The 24049-nt window shown below is 40.7% G+C and overlaps 1 protein-coding gene across 4 annotated transcripts in view; it reads left to right on the forward strand.

Annotated features, from left to right (window-relative positions):
• Nucleotides 1-24049, forward strand: part of LOC145775213 (ciliated left-right organizer metallopeptidase-like) — a 40137-nt gene that overhangs the window by 12691 nt on the left and 3397 nt on the right. The window contains exons 2-15 of one of the 4 annotated variants that reach the window (XM_082586460.1): nucleotides 102-189; nucleotides 394-448; nucleotides 638-787; nucleotides 1329-1451; nucleotides 4228-4323; nucleotides 4669-4848; nucleotides 5365-5436; nucleotides 6404-6579; nucleotides 7209-7334; nucleotides 10196-10286; nucleotides 10530-10689; nucleotides 11073-11144; nucleotides 11226-11379; nucleotides 17556-17760. In XM_082586460.1, coding sequence (XP_082442586.1) covers nucleotides 102-189; nucleotides 394-448; nucleotides 638-787; nucleotides 1329-1451; nucleotides 4228-4323; nucleotides 4669-4848; nucleotides 5365-5436; nucleotides 6404-6579; nucleotides 7209-7334; nucleotides 10196-10286; nucleotides 10530-10689; nucleotides 11073-11144; nucleotides 11226-11379; nucleotides 17556-17760 — 1748 coding nt within the window. The other 3 variants (XM_082586461.1, XM_082586462.1, XM_082586459.1) reach the window with 3 other exon arrangements.

The following is a 24049-nucleotide window of genomic DNA, read 5'->3' on the forward strand; positions in this document are numbered from 1 at the left end:
GATGCAGTTCATTAATGGTAATATTTTGATTGTATTAACATCTGCAGTCTTACATTGCTTGCTTATATTTTCATTTTCAACCTGCATTTATACTGCTGCAGTTGTTCCTGTCCATGGCAACTTGTTCCTACAAAGACTCGGCGCCTGCAGTGGAATTTGGCCGGATTCGAATATTCCTAACTCTAGAAAGTGGGTGAAACGTGTTTTCAAAACTTTGTACGTTTGACTTATCACAAGCGCTGTTGATGCGTCTGCTTGCTGCACTTCTCCAACTTATTGTGCTTCGAGTCCTTTTAATCAGAATTTTTCCAACTACAATTTATGATGTTTTATTGAGTTTCCTCTGGGACTTAGATCTTAATTCTTTCAACGATTCATGTTGCATTCTTACAGGTGCGGGCGCATTCACCATGACTATGCAGGAGAGAAATGTCTCGATGATTTCACGGTAAGATAGTGGAGCAAAGCTTTTGGACTGGTATTTGTTTGTGGAGCAAAGTTTCAATATATACTTGTTTAGCCAACATGATCAAAGTGGCTCTGTTTGTTGATGAAACTAACGAGCCGTCTTTATGATGTTATTGTTGTCGCCTCTTTCCTCTTCACCAATATACTCACCCGTTGAATGTTTGGTTAGATTCCTGACGATCATTTGAGTGGCTTTGAAACTTACGAGCGCAACAACACGGAACCTAGCGTGGTGCACTTCCGCAATGGCACAGGGCTGCCAGATACTGACACTGTGATATACGTCCGCTCAATGGCGAGTCAACAATGCGCTGATGGGGTGAGTCCGAGTGGCGGTTGCCAGGTTGACTTGTGACATGTTTATTTCACAAATCAGTGATTCATTAACCAAAGCATTTTACTGTCGGCGTACTGTACTTCTTTATTGTTAGCTATTAGATCGTAAACGTATATATAATTCTTCTGTTTGGGCTGCCACGCATTTGTTATTGCCTTGTATACACCAACATTTGACTGGAGTCTACACGAGCGGCTTGCAACTCAGGCTACACTAATGACTTGAGTGTAGGGTAAACGCATTGAGTTTATGAAAAAGTACCAAAGTTAAGAACTCAAGTTGACACATTGAAAATTACTTTTGCAAAATCTTGGCTTACGGTTGCTCTTAAAATTGTATGTTGGAGACCTCTGGTCAATACTTTTCGATATAAATTGTCCCACTCAAAATATTGTAGACCCTGCTACCAAACCCTAAAAACCATTTTACTGATGACAGAGCTGAAGCATATCTTTCTATTCATAGACGCCCGGAAACTTTGATGTCAGTATTTTGCTGCTATGTATTAAATATCTTTGTCCAGAGCATCATCGCTTATGCAACCTCCTGTCAACTGGATCAGTTCAACCGACCGATTGCCGGCTATGCAAACTTCTGTCCCGACCATCTGTCGTCTCACTCTTATGATCCTGAAAAGTTTTATCTGGTGAGTATCCTGTAAATGGGATGTTTGAAGGCGGACGCCGGTTAGGGTGGATAGAAGTACTAGCCAATATATATTTTCAATGTTTGTTGGCTTCCATTTTGAGTTCCTGGTTCTTAAAACTCAAAATTCCGGTGGTCAAAGGTGGAATGTTTCCTCATTTCCCACATAATTTAACGGGGTCAGACACAAACACCGTGTTCCTATTCCAAGTTGTTACTGAGTTATGACCAAGTTTCAATATTTTTGAATTCAGCTCCTTTGGTCAACTTTGGGCGTCCCGTTGCCGGGTCTGCTACTATTCGGTGAGTCCGATTCGGTGAGTTTCTAACCTCTAACGCTAACCCCAAACCCCTAACCCTAAAACGGCAATGATAGTTAGGCTACGGTACCCGATAATTTAAAAAAAAAATTGAAAAAAATCCCCCGTTAAGGAATCAGACTCACCGAATCGGACTCACCGAAACGGGCCATTCCGCCCGTTGCCACCCCTAAAAAGCAATTCAGTTTTAAAATAGCCAAAATGTGTCAAGTTCTAGACAATAGATTTTGCGTATTACGTAAATGCATTATGTAATAACTGGCTGATTCCATCTTCAGTGTCCAGACTTTTTTAAATGTTTGTCCTTTTTCATTTTTTTGAAATTTAATTTTACACTTAAGTTGCAAGCGAAGTTGAAACGGTGAGTTTCACAAAAACTGGAAAGAACAGGCACTTTTATATTCTGGTAAAGGTTTAGAGAGCAATACAGAGAACAAGAAGCAATATTTAAAAAAAAAAGGATTACAAAAACTTCTTTGTTCATCGTTTTGCATCAAGTCGAAGTCGCTTTTTTTAACCACTCCAACTCCACAGCTCTTTTAAATCACTTTATTTGAGTCCGCAAATATTTACTTTGGGGTAAAAAAGTCCGCGGCCTGAAAACGTTAAGAACCGCTGCTAAAGCAGCTCGTGCCTCCATTGAAAGGCAGAAAAAAAAGATTTTTCTTCAGAAAATTTAGTCAAAATGTCACAATTCAGATCATATTTTGAGGCATTCGTGCTTGGACATTAGAGTTTCGTACAAGTTCTATGACGTCTGCTGTTGTCAGTCCCACCTAGGGGTGTTCAATTTCGATTCGATCAAGGTGATATTCGAAATTCGTTTTTCGTATCGGACATATTCGAAATTATAGCCGCCCTTTCGGCTGAACGCGGTTGAAAGTAACGCGAGTGGCGCGAAATCTGTCTTGTCGCATTTTGCAAGCGAAAAAAGACTTCGACGCATGCGCATCGTCGATCACGTGACTATCACACGCTCTCGCGGGTCCAACGGCCAGTCCTGCACCAGGGATGCCAGGTTGGCATTTTTAATGCCAAATTTCACAAATTTCTCTCAAGAATGAAGATAGCTAGGTTGTGCAATAGCAGAAAGTGTAGGCTGAGCTTTATCGCAGTTTTATCCATTTTTTACCGAATCCATAGGCGCCTAAGAGCCGTGGGGGCAGGGCCGTAGCCAGACCGCAGAGCAAGGGGTAGCCAGATTGCAGAGCAAGGGGGGGGGCACTTTTTTTAGGGAGGGCCGAAAAAATTTAAATGGGCAAAATCATTATAGTAGCTGTTGCCCGAGAATGTTGAGATTTTGCCAAGGGGGGGGGCGAGACCCCCCCGGCTGGCTACGGGCCTGCGCATATTTCTGTGTGGGGGCAACTTTTTATGCTGTATTGATAAATAAGACAATAGATAAACTAGCGATCGGCAGCAGGAAAACACTTTTTGAATGCAAACCGCAACAGCTTCGCGATATATAGTAATCAACTAATCACTAGAACGAGTTGCGATGCTACAATCCAACACCAGACAACAAAATCTGTCATTTTTACATTGATTTAATGTCTGCAGACGTTGAATCAATGTAAAAACGACTGATTTTGCTTCCTGGGACATAGCAAAAATCTACCATTTTGTGTCGATTCAATGTCATCAGATGTTGAATGCACCCAAAAACAACATAATTTGCTTACGTAGACGGAGCGTGCGTTTAGCTTTATGCGCTTGCAAACATACTCGATGTCGCTTTCTAGTCGAAACCTCTGCACTCTGCAGTGAAATGTCGCGGCAGTGAATCGCTCGCTGTGAAAATGAACTTGAAGTGTTTGGGATCCCAGCGACCTCGGCTTCAGCGGAGCGATCGTTTTCAAAAGCTGGCCTGACCGTCACGAATCAGAGATCTTGACTGACGGGTGACGATGTCGATCAGCTTGTGTTCATAAACACCAACAATCCAACATGGGCCTGGAGCTGTAGACGTTATTTTGTGTTCTTTTTTCGCAAATTTTTATGGCTTTTTTTCGCGTTTTCTAGCGAATTTTTATGTCGTTTCTTTCAATAAAATCACATTTTGCAGTTTGGTGAATAGTTGTGATATTCGAAATCGAAATTCGGAAATCGAAAATAAATTGAATTTCGAATATTCAAATAATCGAAATTGAACACCCCTAGACTCCCACCACTGACTTCGTGCATTGTGTCGGCAAAATTGTTGTTTGCTTGTATCATTTGCAAAACAAATGAAACCATATGCGATTTCGATCGGGACATTCCATTAAAATGTCGCTTGGTTTATCTCCGGCGGAGGATTGCAGCCGTTGCATGTCTACGTAGTAATTCTACTAAGGCCTCCCTGTCTTTCATTGTTTGATATTAACATTTAAGCGCTTTAGCTCTGGAATTGTTTACATAATTTCACTTTTCCGGTGTCAAGCGAACTACTTTTCAACCTGGATCATTTATTTTCAGACTGTTTTGCACGAATTCTTTCATGTACTTGGATTTTCTCAAAAGCTTTTTAAGAAATTTCAAACTTGCACTCCAAGGTCCAGTCTTCCAGCCCAGGTTGGTCGGCTCGTGCTTGTTTCAATGTTGTTTCACTTTACAGCTTTCAAGGCGGTGTCCAAGTTAAACTTTGTCTATGAGGTCTTTGTGAGTGTAACTGATGTTCGTGTCTTGTTTAATGTTCAGTCGTATTTTTAAATGATTAGAGTGTTTTGTTTTTCCACCTGGTAAAGTGGAAACTCAATAAATCGCTTAAGTTCAGTTAGAATTCATTAATACGTCGCCCAGTAATCTCTATCATCGACCCAGTACGCGAATTAACTGTGGTCTGGTGTTGGTGCCACGTTGTGCAACGTGATAACCTGGCACTGCAATTGGGTGTTCATTTCATTCACTCCCCTGCAGGCGGGGGGAAACCTACCTGGGGGGTTCATCGAAGGATCGTTGGTGTGCGAGGATCGGAAAGATGTCGTTGATTTCGTGGACCAATGGTACCGCATCTTGACTCCTTCAGTTTCCAGGGAGGCAGGGAAGCATTTCAATTGCAGCAATATAGGTGGACCACTGGAGGGCAGTGTTGATCAGGTGGGTCTGTGTGTTGTGATAGTACCAGCCAATAGTTTCTTGTTATTCCTACAACTAAACTGTTTATTGCGAGTCTCACGACATTGTGGCGACTTTTCTTGCCAAGATATTTTTGCTCCTATAACTTTTGCCAACCTCATCGATGTTGATGGTGCATTTGGTGCATGCATCGCCTTTATTAACTTGTTTTGTGATGATTGTGAAACTTTATTTGATTCTATTTCGCTTCGTGCCAAAAACGTCAAATTCCACCATGTCAGGCATCAACTCACTCATCTGAAGTGATATCCGTCTTCAAGAATATGAATAACAAACCAGCAAATTTTTCAACTAAATTTTCTTTTGTTTCATTTGAATCGTCCAAACAAAGTTTGATGCTATGAGTTGGTGGCCAAGTACGATAGAGTTTGAATGAAGTGTCGTTTACCTCGCCTCTTCTTTCGTGGCTGTAGTTTCTGACTACAATAACCAGCTAGTGGTGGCGCACACTCTGTTGCAATGTTGTTCCTCTCACAGCGGCCGCATGAGACATCGCACTGGGAATCGAGGTTCATCCAGCCATCGTTGATGACATCAACAATCGGCCTGGTAAGCATCGGTTGTCGTCTAGTTGGTGACGCTAATTGTGCTCTCGTATGACTTCGACAAATCATGTCATTGCAGCCTAGATATATGTTTCAGTAAATTTCTGTAGCAGTGTTGCGAATAAACAGTGTTGTAAATAAATAAACAAGCTTGTCTTTATCGTGGAAATGTATCATGTACTGTATAATTTAACATAACATACACGTCATATATGGTTAGCAAGCATGCTCGTTGCTGGTGGTTGTGTTGCTATGAACGGTTGTTCTCCCTCTATCGGACGCGTATTTGTAATCTGTTGGTCGCTGCCACAGATGGGGTGTTTTGACCGGCAGACGCTTCATAAGACAAATTATGAACCAGCTAATTGCAGCATTGTGTCCCTTCTAGCACTCAGCCAGAGAGTTAATTCTTACTTTAAACTTTGTTTGATAATTCTTCTTTTATTGTCGCACTTGAGTCCAAGCATTGACTGCCTCTTGCACGAAGAGTTTCCAAGATTCTCTGTTGTTTGCGGTATGTATTAGGTGTATATTGGTTTTGGCAGCTTGATACTTACAAAAAAAAGGTAATGGCAGGGGTGGGAATCGAACTCACGCAATCGAAATTACTATTCCCTAGCCCTAACCTTTCTACGCCACTCTGGGGACAGGTTTGAAACGACGAAAACGCTAGAAAGTGAATTAAATCAACGTTTTTGCCGTTTAAACCTGTCACCAGCATGGCGTAGAAGGTGAGGCCTAGGGGATAGTAGTTTCAATGGCGTGAGTTCGATTCTCACCCCTGCCATTGCTCTTTTTTCTTCTGTAATTACCAAATAAAGTTTAATGCAAGAATCAATTCTCTGGCTGAAAGCTGGAATGGTCACAATGCTGCAGTCAGCTGGTTTATATGGAAAATTGTCGTATCTTGTGTCTGCCGGTCAAAACACGTATCTTGATTGGGAAAATATTCAACACCTTTCTTTTCCCAGCCCCACCTTACTGTCCTGGACCCGATCACATTGGCAGTGTTCAACGATACGGGGTGGTACAAAGTCAACACCTCACTGGCCTCCGAACTACTGTGGGGGCGCAATGCGGGATGCGGGTTCGCCAGCAAGGAATATTGTCAGGCCGGGAACGATTCATTCTTCTGCACTGGGTCTAGGTACGTTCGTGGTCTCCGATTGTTAGTGTCTGTATGATGTCATAAAGGGTATGTTGAGGTGTTCTGTTGTTTGACGATAACTCGCTACGGCTGCAACTACGTCGGTGAGCTCTATCTTCAGTGTTCTGAGACTCCTTGAAAACCGCTCATTGTGTATACTATTGTGTCAACGTCAACCTACGAGGCCACCAAGGATCGAACTGGAGCCTTGCAATCTCCCCGGCCGCTTCCTTCCCCCCCGGCCGCTTCCTTCATCGCACAGGCGGAAATAGAATAAAAAAAAATCGGTGTCCGACGTTTTTTTTGTAAACAGTTGTTCGTAAAACAATTGTTCGTAAACAATTGTTCGTAAAACAATTGTTCGTAAAATTAATTCTTCGTAAAACAATTCTTCATAAAGCATTTCTTCGTGCATGCAATTGAGAATTGGTGTATACCAAGAAATGATTGACGAAGAATTGTTTTAGGGATTTAATTTTACGAACAACTGCTTACGAACAATTGTTTTACGAACAACTGTTTACGAACAATTGTTTACGAACAATTTGCCTATAACCAAAAAAATCAAATTGATCGTTGGTTTGTGTGTGTTGCTACGCAACCAGAGTAAACACGTGGTTGCAACGCAGGTTGGCGTCAGGCTGCCACTATCTACATTTGGACAAGGGAGTTTGCAAAACCAACGAATTTTTGGATTCCTGTCGAGTTTACAAAGTGGAGAAAGGCGACGAATGTTGGGACCCTCGGAATGCGAGGTACGCTGCTGTGTATAGAAGAAGTACAAAGCATTAATGGAAGCCCAAACATACGACGAGTAGACGGCACCGAAGTAATGCTTGAATGTGATCCCAGCCCAGCATTTGTCAAAGGGATTCTTCAGTGAGGATGAATGTGAAGTTAATTTCAGTTGCTCTTTATAATTGCCGTGTCTGTAAGATTATCTTCGAAGTCACGCTTAAAACTAGAGATGTACCGATACCAATATTTTGGCCGATACCGATATCACTTTTTTAGGCCGATACCGATACTGATATTTTGGCCGATACTTTGGTGTTACAAAAAGAAGCAATTTTGGTATTTGCAAGGAAATATATCAAATGCTAAGTGTTACCTTATTTGCATAAAACTATTAAAGAAAGCTTTGAATTGGCATAATTTATTAAAGATTCAAGAATCCAATCTCAACCGCATTGTTGTGTCATAATAGTAGGTTTTAGTAATGAAAGGCCACCGTAATTGAGGATTGGGGTATAAGAAAATAAATCAATAGCTTTTTTTCCTTGGTCTGAACCTTAAAACATTTGACCAGGCTAACACACACAATAGTATTTCAATAAGATAAATTTATGTTATGGAACCGGTTTTCTTCCATTAGGAATCGTCAGCATAACTGAGTCGAAATAAAAATTAGCCTACATCAATAGATGTCAGCACAACTGAGTCGAAATAAGAATTAGCCTACAATATCAATAGATGTCAGCATAAATGGACCAAAAACAAACGAAAAATTACAAATTAATTAAATAATTAAAACTGTTCATGACCTCCAATCCTTCATATTCATTTCTTTATTTCTGCCTTTTCTTCTCTTCATAGTTTAAGCAAAACGCAACTATCGAATATTGTAATTTCAATTTGACTTAGCTTGAGCAAGTATAATGGCAAACACTTGAAAATTCAAATAAAATTTACTAAGCAGAGGATTATAGAAATACTATGTCGGTGTGATTTATAAATGTCGGTGTGATTATAAATTGAATGTCGGTGTATTATAAATTGAATGTCGGTGTGAATATGTGTCGGTGTGATTATAAATTGAAATTACAATATTCGATAGTTGCGTTTTGCTTAAACTATGAAGAGAAGAAAAGGCAGAAATAAAGAAATGAATATGAAGGATTGGAGGTCATGAACAGTTTTAATTATTTAATTAATTTGTAATTTTTCGTTTGTTTTTGGTCCATTTATGCTGACATCTATTGATATTGTAGGCTAATTCTTATTTCGACTCAGTTGTGCTGACATCTATTGATGTAGGCTAATTTTTATTTCGACTCAGTTATGCTGACGATTCCTAATGGAAGAAAACCGGTTCCATAACATAAATTTATCTTATTGAAATACTATTGTGTGTGTTAGCCTGGTCAAATGTTTTAAGGTTCAGACCAAGGAAAAAAAGCTATTGATTTATTTTCTTAGTGATATTGCTTTCTGTATTAGGTAGATCGCCCATTTGAGGAAGTGTCATAGTACCAGATCACCTTTTTCAGTTGGTTTTTCCCATTTTTGATTGGGGTATAAGGGAAGAAACATTACATCATAATTGAGGTTTCTGAAAATTTAATAAAGTGTTTGCGCAAACTCTCCAAATAGGCTATCATAATTGATAATAAGATGTAAAATGTAAACCAAGTGATTTGTGTAGTCGAACAAAAACTATTCGACAAGTAATGTGCAACCTAAGGGCGCTTGTCGTTTGGTTGAAAGAAAGCAATGGGACCACGAATCCTCACCAAACTATTCAAAATGGTCCTGTTGCGCCCAAGATGACAACCTCATTGCGAAGAAAGGAGTGCCCCCCTCGGCCACCAGCACAAGGCTGAGCAGTGAGCACTCACCAGCACAGCGAGCTGCCGCGACCCGCTAACCACACCGGTGCAGCTTCCACACTAGTCATTTCAATTCTTGTCGATGTCAATTCTTACTACAAAACGGCTGCCGAGAAACATATAGTTGATTGGATGGTCTAAATGGCTAGCGTGGAAGCTACACCGTTATGGCCAGTGAATTGCAACAGCCCGCCGCACCAGTGAGCGCCTAGCCCCTGTGCCGACAGCAAAGAAGGACACTTTCCCCCCCCAATGAGGCCGCCATCCCAGGCGCAACAAGACCACTTATTGATTAGTTGAGTGAGGATTCGCAGTCCCACCGCCCCCACCCCAAGCCCTCCCAATCCGCCACGACATTGTTCAAGCCTGATGAGTACACCACAACGAAAGGCGGAAACCAAATCACAAACTGACAGAACCAGCCCACCAAAAGTAACCAAGCCACACGGGTCCTTCAAACGTCCAGCAACGCAAAAACGATGCAAAACTACACATTCCCGCCACCTGGGTAGTCTTGGCCTGGTTTTATCTTCTGCTGAGAGTAAAAAGGAAACACAAATGATAAATATTGGAGAAATTGAGTCGCCTTCACAACTTAAGAAACGAACAACGCAAAACTGCTGAAACAAAACGTTTTGTTTGAGTGAAAGAATCACTGTAAGCAAACAATGCCAAAAGGTGTGCCCATGAAGTCATGGGAGTGTGAGGTATCAAAAATTTGAACAGGTTGTTATTTTTCTACCTCAATGTGACGCTAGTTACTACTTTAAAAAATCTATATCTTTGCTTCTGCAGAAAATCCGCAGCAAACACCTTTTTTACATGTTTAGTATCGGCCAAATTTTGCCGATACCGATACTCAAAAAATGGCCGATATCACCGATACCGATATATCGGTACATCTCTACTTAAAACTGACGCAATACTTCATGAAATGCGCCCATGAAGGTTCTCCAGGCGACTTTCTCCATGAATGCTCCAGGCGACTTATGTATCTTGCTTTGCAGAAACGATGACCAACTGTGGAAGGGCGAGACTTTCAACATAAACAGTCGGTGCTTTATATCAAACCTGTCCAGTCGGTTTGCCGGCCACGAGGTGAGCGATCTCTGGTCTCCGCGGCACTGTCTTTCAAAGTCGGTGGCGCTATGAGCAACTGATTCAATAGTTTGTTTTCATGTCACCTTGTTCTATGAAGACAACAGTTTGTTTCAATAAGATGACTCTTTATTTCGATTTTCTGTGACGTTTGCAAACAAGAACTTGATGATTCAAGCGCGAATGCTGAACAATCGTTGTTTGTTGGTGACCTGCGCGGCCTTCACCGTGCACTGCATGCAGGAACCTCAAGCAAGAAGACGACGAAGTGCTGACGAGACTAACACTGAAGCGAGATGCTACGAACACAGATGTAATGATTCTAAAACGTTGGAAATACGTGTGCGTGGATCCGACTGGGTGCAGTGTCTTACCACACACACAAAAGTACCTGGCTACAGAGGTAAGTTGAAATCACTAACTTATAATAACTGACTTACGGAAGCAATTTCACTGATGTTAGGAGTGGCAACTCGCACCTATGCCACGCAATGACATTATTGATGTGTTTCACAACGGACATGAAACAGTGAAAGCATATAGTAGTCAGTACCCAGCACGGTAAACAAACCACTCTTTTGTTTTGTGGTATTGATACTAGCAAGTTTTGGTGTCCGCCAGCGGACGACTCGTGCTATTTATCACCTTTCGAACACAACCGAGTAATACTCAAGTTGGGGATTGAACCCGCAACCCCCTGTTCATCGGTCAGACGCCTCTACCACTCAGCCAGTCAACAATGTGATTGCTTCCATATCCTGACTAATGAGCTCACTGTGCTTGCAGGTCACGTGGTCTGTCCCAACCCAACATCAATGTGCGACGCGCAGGCTTCCAAACGGGCCATGTCACTCACAGGTGAGATCCGACACTCAGAACACAGTGTTGCAATAGTATAGAATCGGCCTTCCACCAACTGTTGACATGGCATCTCTGCAGGTTCTTTTGTGTGTGTAAAAGTTCGTCTGATATTTCCCGGTCTCTATCGGTACGCGGTCAGTGGAAAAGCGAGCAATGAGACGAGGAATGCGAGATACGATGATTTCATGGACAAACTGGTGACCGCCGTCAATAACCTGGTCAGCGGAAACGGGTGAGTTCTCTCCTTTGTGCAACGAATGACGATATTTCACCATTGGGGCAAAATATCATAGGCTATGGCAGTACTTTCTTTACCTCCTCAATACAAGATATGACGTAATTTGGTGCTCGGACAGGTGTAGTGATCACACTGCTTTTTTAATGAAGAATTCCCCACTAGAGGAGAATTTTGCAATTTTCAGGGGGGAGCTTAGTTTTAGAATTGTAAACCTTTTTTAACCTAGTATGTTGGCCTAGACTAGAGCGTTAAAGAGGAAATTATTGTTAGATTAACTCCCGGTAATTTAAGCAACTGTGCACTGACATGGATGCAAACCATCACGTAGGCCTACTTCTTTTTCATGCAAATACTCGATGGTTTTCAACAGTTCAATGGTTTTCAACGTAACCAAGCGAGTGTTTGAGATCAGAGACAAGCTTAAATTATTTTTTGACCTTTAAATAAAATTGGAGTTTGTTTCATTTCTGAATGATGACAGATGGATCATTCAATCACACAATCCATTGGCTGCTGCGCCTGGATGTAACAACGTGATTTGCGGCGGCCTCAAACGCAAGATGAAGACGATTAGCTTCCTTGCTTATTTGGTTGCTATGTTTGGTCCATTGATCAAACTAAATCTGAAAATGCAAGGGAAAAACACCGATAGCCTATATCGTATATATTCAATCTCCATCTCCGTTTAAAGCAGATTGCGCATTAACATGGGTAATGTGTATCTGTGAGCCATTGACATATTCATACCATGTGATTTTATCCATGTAGTTAAGCAGATAACTTTAGATTTCTCGTAAAATACTTCATTTGGTGACACAAACATGAAAATTGGCACATATGTACCTTAGACCATGTAGATTACAAAAGTTTAGTTAACCAAACGAAAATTCAAAGCGGTGGCCCGTGACGTCAAAATTCAAAATGGCCGCCATTCCGGTCCTGGACTGACGTAGGAAAGTTGTTTTATGAGAGCAATTTAGGTGTTTTTCATCTCTTACTATCTTGAAAATGTTTTTTGTGACATTTTTAGCTAGTGTTTATGATTTCAGATTGTACCTCTCCTTAAAAATCTTCACAAAAACGGGGAAAAAAACGTTTTTTAGTGTTTTTAGCGAAAAAAGGGTGGTCATATGTTAATTAAAAAATGATAGCCTCAGCAAAATCCCTCGTTACTGTTCACCCTCAAATTCAGTGCATTTAAAAAGAGACAGAAGTAGGGGTCCAACTCGAAAGTCACCAGAGTAAATTTTTCGAGCAAACAGAGATGGTATTTGTAGTAAAATCTGATTGTTGGTTTGTCAATTATTACAAATAATTATGTTTCGCGGGCGTCAGAAATGAAGTTTTGTGCGTAACTATTGGTTAGCTACCAAGAGTAACGCACAAAATTTCCTTTCTGACGCTGCCGAAACGACAATGTTAACCTTGACTAATAGCAACGCACAATCACGTATATATATATTGACATATTTTATTTACTGAATAAGATTATCATAACAAAGGCTTTATAAAACATAGCTAAACATAAACATAAGTTAAGCACTTAAACTCTTTACAACCCTCACAACACAGCTGAACTAAAAAGTAGACATTGAGAAACGTGAACAAGAGCTTCACGAATCAAGCCAGAAGCCAACACGTCGACTGTGCACAGAGCACGCAAGATCAATTAAACACAACCAATCAGAAGAGAGAATCAACAGTTTTACAACATTTATCAGACTCCCGCGAAACGTAATTTTTTCTCTTTGCTAGACGATGAGATAAACAGACATGATTCCATGATGGCCAGCCTAGGGAAAACTGCAGTATCCACCAACTGGGAGAAATGCCGTCTCTGTCAAGAAGTGAAGCGTGAAAAATTAAGTAAGCCAAGAAATGTTGCCAGGAGAGGAGAAAGCGGTTATTCCATGCTTGCTAGAAATATCCCAAAACTTAATGAACTGAAGCAGCTTCCTTTTCCAATGAATATCAAGAGACTTGATGATGGTTCTGGTATAGAAAATACGCTGAAGAATCACTCTGCGAAATACCACGTGACTAAGTGTTACTGTTGATTCAGCAATGACAAAGTTGATAGAGCGGAGAAATCAATTAACACCAACAAACGCAAAAGCCAGTAAGTACTGTACATACACTTCAGTCAAATTTAAAGTCAATGCCTGTATTGCTCTGTATTAAGAATATTATTTACGAATTATAGTATTAGTTTCTGCTATTAAATATATACCGTACGGTACGGAAACTATTATATTTGAATAATTGATTGATGGTACAAAATGTGAATAAAGCTTAAAGAAGGTACGGAATCATGACTGTTTCTCATAGAGTAGCCTAGAAAAAGGCTTTTCATCAGCAACCAGTCATGCAAGGAATTATTAATCAACATTGCTGGTTGGTACCGATATATTTGGTATGGGCCGTTTATAGATCAAGTCCAGCAAACTATGTCGTATCTTAATCCGTCTCAAACACCAGTCATTACAGCTGACCAAACTCTTTTTGCACTATCTAAACAAGTGCAATGGTATTAGCCTGATGAATACGGCAACTTGGTCATCATCATGGGTGGTCTTCACATTGAAATGGCTGCATTAAAACTATTAGGTACATTTCTGAAAGGTAGTGGCAGGACAACTGCTCTTGAAGAAGCCAAGGTAGCATCATCAGGTACAGCAGAATATTTCATTTCTGCATCCAATGTAGCAAAGACTAGACGTATCCACCAGGTCACAGCGTGTAGTTTGTATGCATTGATTCATTCTGCGAAAGAAGTGGAGACACCAGGCTGGATTTACAATGAGGTGGAATTCAAAGAATGGTGCGCCAGGAAAGCGGATGATTTTCAAATGTTCAACTACTGGTACTCTGCATTCAATCTGGAAGTCGCATTGCTGGGTTTTGTGGGCACTCTTCGGGAAAGAAATTTTCCAGGATACAAGGAGGCTCTGGCAATACTCCTTCCAAAATTCTTTAGTGGTGACAGAACTCACTACTCAAGGTGGCTGACCAATGACCATACACCTACTTGACATGTTGTCATTGAAAGATAAATTTCCTGATGTTTATGAGCAGTTCATGAAAGGGAAGTTTGTGATTCAGAAGACCAACAGAAAATATTCTGCGATTGCCATTGACCAAGCCCATGAACAGAATAATGCTATTATGAAAGGAGATGAAAGGATAATTGGAATCACAGAACACGAATCAGCCTTCTCTCGATTGTCATATCCGACAATCTAGCAGCCACTTATACTCAACATCAATGTTACTTCTGTGGGAGTAAGCGTTCTCATAACCGCAAGAACTGTGTAGCGCGTTCATCAGTTTGTTTTAAGTGCAACAAGAAAGAACATTGGGCAATAGTCTGTCGAAAGAACGGGAACAGCTCTGGCCATCAAGCAAATAACACGGCGGCAGCATCGATTGATATTCAATGTCCAGCGACCAGTACCAGTACGCCCTCTCAAGGTAATGTCTGTTCAGCAAAAACTGTGAACAATGACTTGAAACAGTCAACAATTTTTATAAACATTGCTGGTCATGAACTGTCCGCTCTAATTGACACCGGAAGTTCTAAGAGTTTTATCAACGAACGATCAGTTAAAGACTTAAACCTCAAAGTTTTTCCGGCAAGGCTCGAAGTGACGATGGCTCAAATGTCAGCCAAAAGTCGAGTTCTCGGTAAATGTGTAGTAAACCTAAACATGCTTGATCGCACGTATAACAATGTTGAACTTTATATTCTAAAGAACTTATGCTCTGATATAATTCTTGGTTTAGATTTTCAAAGCAAGCATAAGCGTTTAGTTTTCGAATTGGTTGGTCCTGAAAATGACCTCATCATTTCACATAATATGTCTGGGACATGTGCCGTAGCCGCCGCCCAAGTAGAGTGTCCATCATTATTTTCAAGTGTGAAAGATAATTGCAAACCCGTAGCGACTAAATCTCGGAGGTACAGTCACAATGACTTAAAATTTATCGATTCAGAAGTTAACAATTGGCTTGCTGAAGGAATCGTTCAGCCGAGTAATTCGCCATGGCGTGCTCAAGTAGTCGTAGTAACAAATCCTGAGTCTGGACGTAAAAGACTTTGCGTCGATTACTCGCAAACAATTAATCTATTTACTGAACTCGACGCTTATCCCATCCCCCGCATCGAGGATATCGTGAACAGTCTTGCACAGTACAATAGTTTTGCGACTTATGATCTTAAATCAGCATACCACCAGATTCCTTTGCTTGACCAAGATAAACCTTATACTGCCTTTCAAGCTGGTGGAAGATTATTTGAATTTAATCGCATGCCATTTGGTGTTAAAAATGGTGGCCCAGTATTCCAACGCATAATGGACGACGTTGTTGCTTCGGACAAACTCGAAAACACGTACGTGTACTTTGACAACGTCATCATTGGCGGTCGTAATTCTGAAGAACTAGAGAAGACCGCTGCAAAATTTCTACAATCCATGAAACGACGTAATATGACGCTCAATAATAACAAAACCGTCTATGGTGTGGAGAACATTAACATCCTGGGTTACTGCGTAGGAAATAGACAAAGTAAGCCCGATCCTGAGCGTTTAAAAGCTCTTTGGGATTTACCACCACCCACTTCTAAAAAATCGCTGCAGAGAACAATTGGGTTGTTTGCCTATTACGCTAAGTGGGTTCCGGGCTTCTCTGACAAAATACAAAGGCTAAAGGGAGTTGATGCCTTTCCTTTAAGCACGTTACAAATAAACGACTTTCAATTCCTCAAAGAAGTTATTGCTAACGCATCCCTTCAAGCAATTGGTGAGAACTCACCGTTTACTGTAGAATGTGACGCATCAGATGTAGCAATATCGGCTACTCTAAATCAAAGTGGGCTACCGGTAGCATTTATGTCTCGGTCATTACAAGGGAGCGAGTTACACTACCCTGCCATGGAAAAGGAGGCTACGAGTATTATTGAAGCCGTAAGAAAATGGTCCCATTTTCTGATTCGAAGGCATTTTACATTAATTACAGACCAAAAATCACTAGCTTTCATGTTTGACAGCAAGAAGCGGACCAAAGTCAAAAACAATAAAGTGCTATGTTGGCGCCTCGAACTGGCATCCTTTTCTTATACTATTCGTTACCGTCCCGGCAAAGACAATACAGCACCCGACGCTTTATCGAGAGCATTTTGCGCAACGGTACCTGCTCGAAACATTAAATGTTTGATGGATATTCATAAAGAATTGTGTTGCCCGGGTTTAACTCGCTTGTTGCATTATGTGGGTTCGAAAAATTTGCCTTACTCGACAACTGATGTTAAAAGAATATGTGAATCATGCAATGTATGCGCTGAAGTTAAGCCACGTTTCTTTAAACCCGTCCAGAGTAATTTAATCAAAGCGACTCAGCCCATGGAGAGGCTAAACTTAGATTTTAAGGGCCCCTTACCATCATGTTCTCGTAATATATATTATTATATATTGTGTGTCATTGATGAGTATTCACGATTTCCGTTTTGTTTTCCCTGTGTTGATACGTCGTCTGGCACAGTAATCAAGTGCCTTTCTCAACTGTTTGCAATGTTCGGTACTTGTAGTTTTATTCACACTGATCGAGCCCAAAGTTTCATGTCTAGGGATGTTAAACAATTCTTGTTGGAAAGGGGTGTAGCTGTGAGCCACTCAACACCCTATCACCCGCAAGGCAATTCGCAAGTTGAACGTTACAACGGAGTAATATGGAAGGCGGTACAATGTAACTTCAAGTCATTCGGCCTGCCTGTAAGCAAATGGGAAAATGTCCTTCCGAACGCCTTACACGCATTGAGATCGCTACTGTGTACATCAACAAACTCTACCCCGCATGAGCGATTCTTCAACTTCTCTAGACGGTCGTCACACGGAAAGTCCCTTCCTGATTGGTTAAGCACTCCTGGCCCAATCTTACTGAGAAAATTTAACAGGTCTAGCAAACACGACGATCAAGTCACGAAAGTGTTCTTAACCGAAGCCAACCCATTATACGCTCGGATCAAATACAGCGACGGCCGAGAGTCTAACGTGTCTCTAAGAGACTTAGCCCCACATCCTGCTAATAATACCTCTTACGGGGATATTGTGGATTCTCCTCAATCATCGGACAGAGGAAAAGTCATTCACACGGAGTGATACGTTGCCTTGCAGTGGCGCTTCACCGGGAAATAATTTCGATCAAGTCGAAGAAGTTGTTCGCGACCAAGCGATCGACTGCGATCCAGCAATCAATCCGCAATCAACAACGACTGGTGACCTAACCCGATCAAGCCTTCCCAATGAAAATCCAAGAAGATCGTCTAGGTCCACCAAAGGGGTTCCTCCCGTTAGATATGGGGATCCCATTACCTTTTAGGTGGGTAAATGTTATAATATATTGTTTTACGTTATTTCTACGTACTTTGTTTCTGTACTGCTCTTTGTTCTAATGATTACTTCGTTGGCGTGTTTTGTCCTTCTGGCTGTTCTCTATTTTGTGTTGCTTGTTGTTGTGAGCTACCTGCCTTCATTCTTGGTATGTTTTGAGTTGGGGTGGCCGCATTTTAAGTTGGTTAAAACCTTATGAATAAAATCATCTTTAGTTTCATGACAGCAACGATGGACGGTAGCTGGCCCTGAAGTCTGTAGAATTATACAGGAATATTAATGTGTTTCTAAAAGTCGAGAGAAAGTATCCCTAAATCATCATGAAGCAAAACCATCAGCACAGAAAGCATTTCTCAAAGACGTCATTTCTCTCACCCGAATCATTGAAGAGATGGGCAATAGGGTGGAGTGAATTTCACTTAATGTTTTGGATTTTGATTTAAGGTGTTGTAATGTTGTCTTTGGGCCTAAAAAACAACCCCGAACATAATTTTGGTTCTCCTACCCCTAAATTGACCCTCCTACCTGAGGTCAAAGGTCACGCAAGGTCAAAATTGCTCTATCTCCACTTCTACTGGTGCTAGAAGTCTGTTTAATGGCTTAAAAGATTCAGAAGACCCATATTTCTATCTGTTCTAAGAGAACTTTTTCTTCTATTGCTAGTAGAATTTGATTAAACAGCAAAAATATAGTTTTGTGGTATTTTTGCTTATACAACATTATAGTTAACGAACTTCAACAGCCAAAATAGTAAATTTCAGCAATTGGTTGGATTGTTGTTTGAGAATCACAAAGCACTGGAAAATACCGACCTGCAGAACAATTTGTGAATTATAGACTTAGATGGAACCGCAATTATGACAGGTAAACACCATTGCAGCATTGCCACATTAGAAGAGTTGGTGCAAAGACCTTCGCAATAGGTCATCTGTGTCCTGCATACCAACGAACTACCTCTCAGGCATGTCTTTAAGCACTAATTGGATGGAGTCTCTTTAAACTCCGACTCGTTTTCAGGCCCAATTGGCAAAGAGCTAAATGGTTTAATGTCTGATTGGCATGGGGTTGTTTAAGCCATTATCTTCTATTGAATTTCCTCAAACGCCAAAAGAAGTTATGGAAAGTTTGAATTCCGATCAATTTTATGCATACCAAATTTGTTTCGCTGTCATATCTGGAAAACTTGAGAATGACTTAGCACAGTTTGAAGTAGGTGGCTTGTCACATGCAAGATGGTTGACACTTGCATGTCGTCTTTTGAGATACTACACTTCCCAAACAAAGCCGAGCCAAAATTTTAGAATTCTGGTAGAATTTGTTTAAAAGTCTACTTCCTAAATTGGTTTGATGTCAATAGCCTAACTCTAAATAAATAAAGTAGCTGTCAACTATTTTCGCATGCTCAAACGAATCAACCAATTTCCTTAGAAGCAAGCAAGAGACATTGCATCAAAAACTTTGATACGTAATGGCTTCTCAGCTCACCCCAAAAACATTCTTCTTTCGAAGATGGCTGACGCCTGACGATGATGATACAATTCGATCGCAAGTTGTCAATATTGTGCTATCGCTACGCAGAAGCAAAGATGTTGAAATGACCCCAGATGGTGAAAGGGCAAAGGCAAATTCTTTTGCAGAGAGGACAGTAACTGTTCGAAAATTCATCATACCGGAGATCAATATCAACGCTGAGTTCTACCACAACATGGTAAATTTTGATGAAATTCATGTCACAGAACCTACTGCAACCAAAGTCATGAATGATGATGCAATACAAAATTTCAAAACAAACAAGCTTGAACTTGATCACCCATGCCACAATCAAGCTGTAGAGCGTCATGTGAAGCTTGTAACAGAAGCTTCCATGCATGTGGCTAGGTTCGAAAGATGCCTGGGATGGTGTGATCCGCAAAAAGATCAAATCCCGGAAGTTGATGTCCTCTTTCAACACCAAAAAGCAATTTTACTGCTGAATACGATTGCATAATAACCACTTGTTTTTTCGTTATAGTTACCAGGGGCATAGCCGGAACCTAAATATGAGGGAGGTAAAATGTTTTGTGGCATTTTTTGAGTGTTTAAAAGTGCAACTGGATTTTCATTTCCAAGCAATGGGATTTTCATTAAGTGCTGCTTGACTTGAAGACCTGTCGATGGTCCCTTCGCAGCCTTCCCGTTGTTGCTGGTTAGTTCATGCTCAATTTAAATTTTGATTGTGTAATAATTATTATTGTACGTAGTGTGACTTGACAAAAATGTATCTCTCTCTCAATAATTTTCATGCCTTTCAACCATTGAAATGACATCTTAAATGCATCAAAACATTAATTTCATACTTAGTTCAAACTTCAGTTCCTCATCAATGCTGCAGATAACAATATTTCGATGTTCAATACACTTATTCTCAAACAACAATCCAACCAATTGCTGAAATTTACTATTTTGGCTGTTCAAGTTCGTTAACTATAATGTTGTATAAGCAAAAATACCACAAAAACTATATTTTTGCTGTTTAGTCAAATTCTACTAGCAATAGAAGAAAAAGTTCTCTTAGAACAGATAGAAATATGGGTCTTCTGAATCTTTTAAGCCATTAAACAGATTTCTAGCACCAGTAGAAGTGGAGATAGAGCAATTTTGACCTTGCGTGACCTTTGACCTCAGGTAGGAGGGCCAATTTAGGGGTAGGAGAACCAAAATTATGTTCGGGGTTGTTTTTTAGGCCCAAAGACAACATTACAACACCTTAAATCAAAATCCAAAACATTAAGTGAAATTCACTCCACCCTAATGGGCAATCCCTATCTTGAGGAGTCAATTTCAGATCTGCTTACTCTTAATAGGAAAAATGTCATGGAGCAAAAGGTAACAGATATGCTAAAAGACTATGATACAAAAGGTAAAAATCAGTTGGAAAACTTCATATCAGAATTAGACAAATTCTACTCACCAATTGCTCGGAACAAATTCACACTGTTTACTCAAAAAAGACAACACGAAAAGGGAATCAGAGCACATTGAAGGGTGACTGCAGGCTTTTTTCAAAGCTCTTTATTTCATGCCAGATCCGACAAATTGATATGCCTGAATTTTTTAGCCATGAAAACCAACGATTCCCAGCAGCTTTAAGTTCAGGAGGTGATCTTTACCAAACACAGAAAGCAGATTTAATGGGTTGCCTAGAGAATGTGGTACCTGCACAACCTGCTTTACTGGACGATGTAGAACAGGGCTTCCCGATTCGTTTATCACCCCACACCCCATGAGATTGATGAAGCCAATCTCGCACCCCCTGTTTTGAAGCGGAGTGGTTCTGAGAAAAAAATTCAAAAGACGTACAAAAACAACGCAGAAAAACAGCTTACGGCCTTTATATGGCTAACGAATAGGAAAAAGTGCAGCCTTCAACAACGCAATCACACAAAATGCAAAACAAATAAATAAAGAAATAACACAAACTGAGAACATAATGGCGTTAATCAAGATCTTTGACTTTTCTCCTGACTCTTCTTTGCAATTATCTGTTCGAAATGTGGAACCTTGTGGGACAATGCAATGCGCAGATCATTTTCGGGGTCCAGGGCGTTGCGGTATTTATTCTTCATGTAAAGTAGAGATGAAAATTCCGATTCACGCAGCCAAGTGGTAGCAAATGGAACCAAAACTTGCAATGCTTTCTTAATCAGAATTGGATGCCCAGTTTGAACGCTGCACCAGAAAGTTTTGAGTGAACTGGACCCATAAACCAGCTTTGTCGATTGGCATACTTGCATATCTATCAGATGTTCCTTATCTTCATACTTATCTTCCATCTTCTATAAATTGAAGGCAAAGGGGTTGATGATCCAAGTTTCCGGTTCTTCCAGATCTCCTGGGGAGAAATATCCGTCAAATGACTCTCTCAGGCTTTCCAAGTGCTGACTGATCTCTGCCTTGACATAGGCTATTAACGCATTATCCCGCCACCAATCACGTGACGTTCGAACCACAGCCTTTCTGTTATCAGCAACTTGTCGGGTGGTATTTTCTTGTTGTGCATTGTGCTGTATGGGCCAACATAGAATGATCTGAGAGATAATCACCACCTCCCTCGTTAAAGAAAATCCATCTCTATATACGGTATGGCTCTTCTTCATCTGTGAATTCTCGCACCCCTAGCTACAGCTACTCGCACCCCCAGGGGGTGCGAGCACCCCCAATCGGGAAGCCCTGATGTAGAATGATGGTGATAGATGGAGCATGTTTAGTACACTCTACTACACCAAAACATCGTACGTTTAGTGAATATGCCCAGAAGGACTTCGTGGAGAAAATTAAGCCATATGCCAGAAAGCACAAACGAACGGATGTTGTGTTTGACACTTACAAGGACGGAAGCATCAAATCTCATACTCGTATAAAGAGGGGTAATGGTAGCAGGCGGAGAGTTACTCGAGATGGGAGAGTCCCAAAGAACTGGCCAAACTTTTTACAAAATACAGACTATAAAAAAGAACTTTATCCATTCTTAGCTGATTCCATCCAAGAATTCATGCCACCGGATGATATCGTTTACGCTTCCAAGAATGATAAAGCTGTTACTAATAATGACAATCCCGCTTTACTCAATTTGAGCTCAAACCAAGAAGAAGCCGATACCAAAATGTTTGTTCATCTTCATCATGGTCTCAAGTATGAAACTATACAAAAAGCAGCCATCCTGGCTAATGACATTGATGTGGTCGTTATTGGAATTGGCTTGTTTGAAAACTTGAACAAGGATGGACTTCACGAACTTTGGATATCTTTCGGGAGAGGAAACAAAAGAAGATGGATTCCTATTCATCAGATATTTTCTGTCCTGGGTCCACAGAAATGCAAAGGGCTGTTGTTCTTTCATGCCTTTAGTGGCTGTGACTCTTGTTCGGGCATGAAAGGAAAGGGGAAGAAGTCGTTCTTTGCAACGTGATCAGTGTATCCAGATGTGACGCCAACATTTCAGAAGCTCTGTCAGTGTCCAGAGGAAATAAATGCAGAAGATTTTGCGATCCTTCAAAAATTCACGGTATATCTTTATGATAAAAGTAGCGCTGATGATAAGGTAGACACCGCAAGAATGACTTTGTTTACACTTAAAAATAAACAATATAATAATATTCCACCAACAGAAGATGCGCTGAAATTGCATGCACTTCGGGCAGCATATCGGGCCGGACACATTTGGGGACGAGCTCTTGAAAGGAGTCCAAAATTGCCATCTCCAAGTAACTGGGGGTGGAAATCTGGAGATGGGGGAACATGGGACATTATGTGGACAAGAAAAGACCCCGTAGCCGAAGCATGTAAAGAACTAAGACGATGCAATTGTAAAAAAGAATGCAAAAGCTGTAAATGTAAAAATGCAAATTTACCATGCACTTCACTATGTTCCTGTCCTTGTGACCATGAATAGATATTATTTACATGTGAATCATTGTCATGAACATGATTTACGTACTCAGTAGTAATAACTGATAACAGAAATGTTGACTGTACATGAATTGTCTTTTTAAGAAAGTATTTTAAGTCTGTTTGGGTGGAAGTATCAAAGTTTAGACTTTAGACTATTCTGCACACCTGACTGTCAAATTTGTGAAACCCTTTCTCTGTCCATAGTACGTTACACACTTGTTTTTGTTGAATACCATCTTAAATCATTCATACTGTCTTAAAAATAACATTTTCAAGGTAGTAAGAAATGAGACACACCTACATTGCTTTCATAAAGCAACTTTCCTGCGTCAGTCCAGGACCTGCATGGCGGCCATTTTAAATTTTGACGTCACGGGCCGCCATTTTGAATTTTCGTTTGGTTAATTAAACTTTTGAAATCTACATGGTCCAAAGTACACGTGTGCCAATTTTCATGCTTGTGTCACGAAATGAAGTATTTTCAGGGTTATCTATCTCACTAATGCTGACTCAAGGCAGGTTGGGAAGAGAGTGTGATTGATTTATGTTACTGTCATTAGGAGATTGTGTTAAGGTACAAGAAGGCTCTGCTCTCCTGGTTGCGGGGGGACTACGTTTTGTCTGGCCTCTACCTTTCGACCAGCCTGGCTTGGGTGGCCCTTCCAGGAGCAGATGCCAGTGTCACTCAGCATTTAAAGATGCTTTGGAAGCTTTCACCAGCAAGCTTGATAATTGAAAGAGAAAAGTTACAATGAACAATTGAACATGTTACCATGTTTAAAGAGTTATCATCGGTGCTGGTGGTTGACGGCAAAGAACAAGCTCTTCCAGAGTAGGAAAAAGAATTG

Source organism: Aplidium turbinatum, chromosome 8, assembly GCF_918807975.1.
Source record: "Aplidium turbinatum chromosome 8, kaAplTurb1.1, whole genome shotgun sequence".
NCBI classification, from domain to species: domain Eukaryota; kingdom Metazoa; phylum Chordata; class Ascidiacea; order Aplousobranchia; family Polyclinidae; genus Aplidium; species Aplidium turbinatum.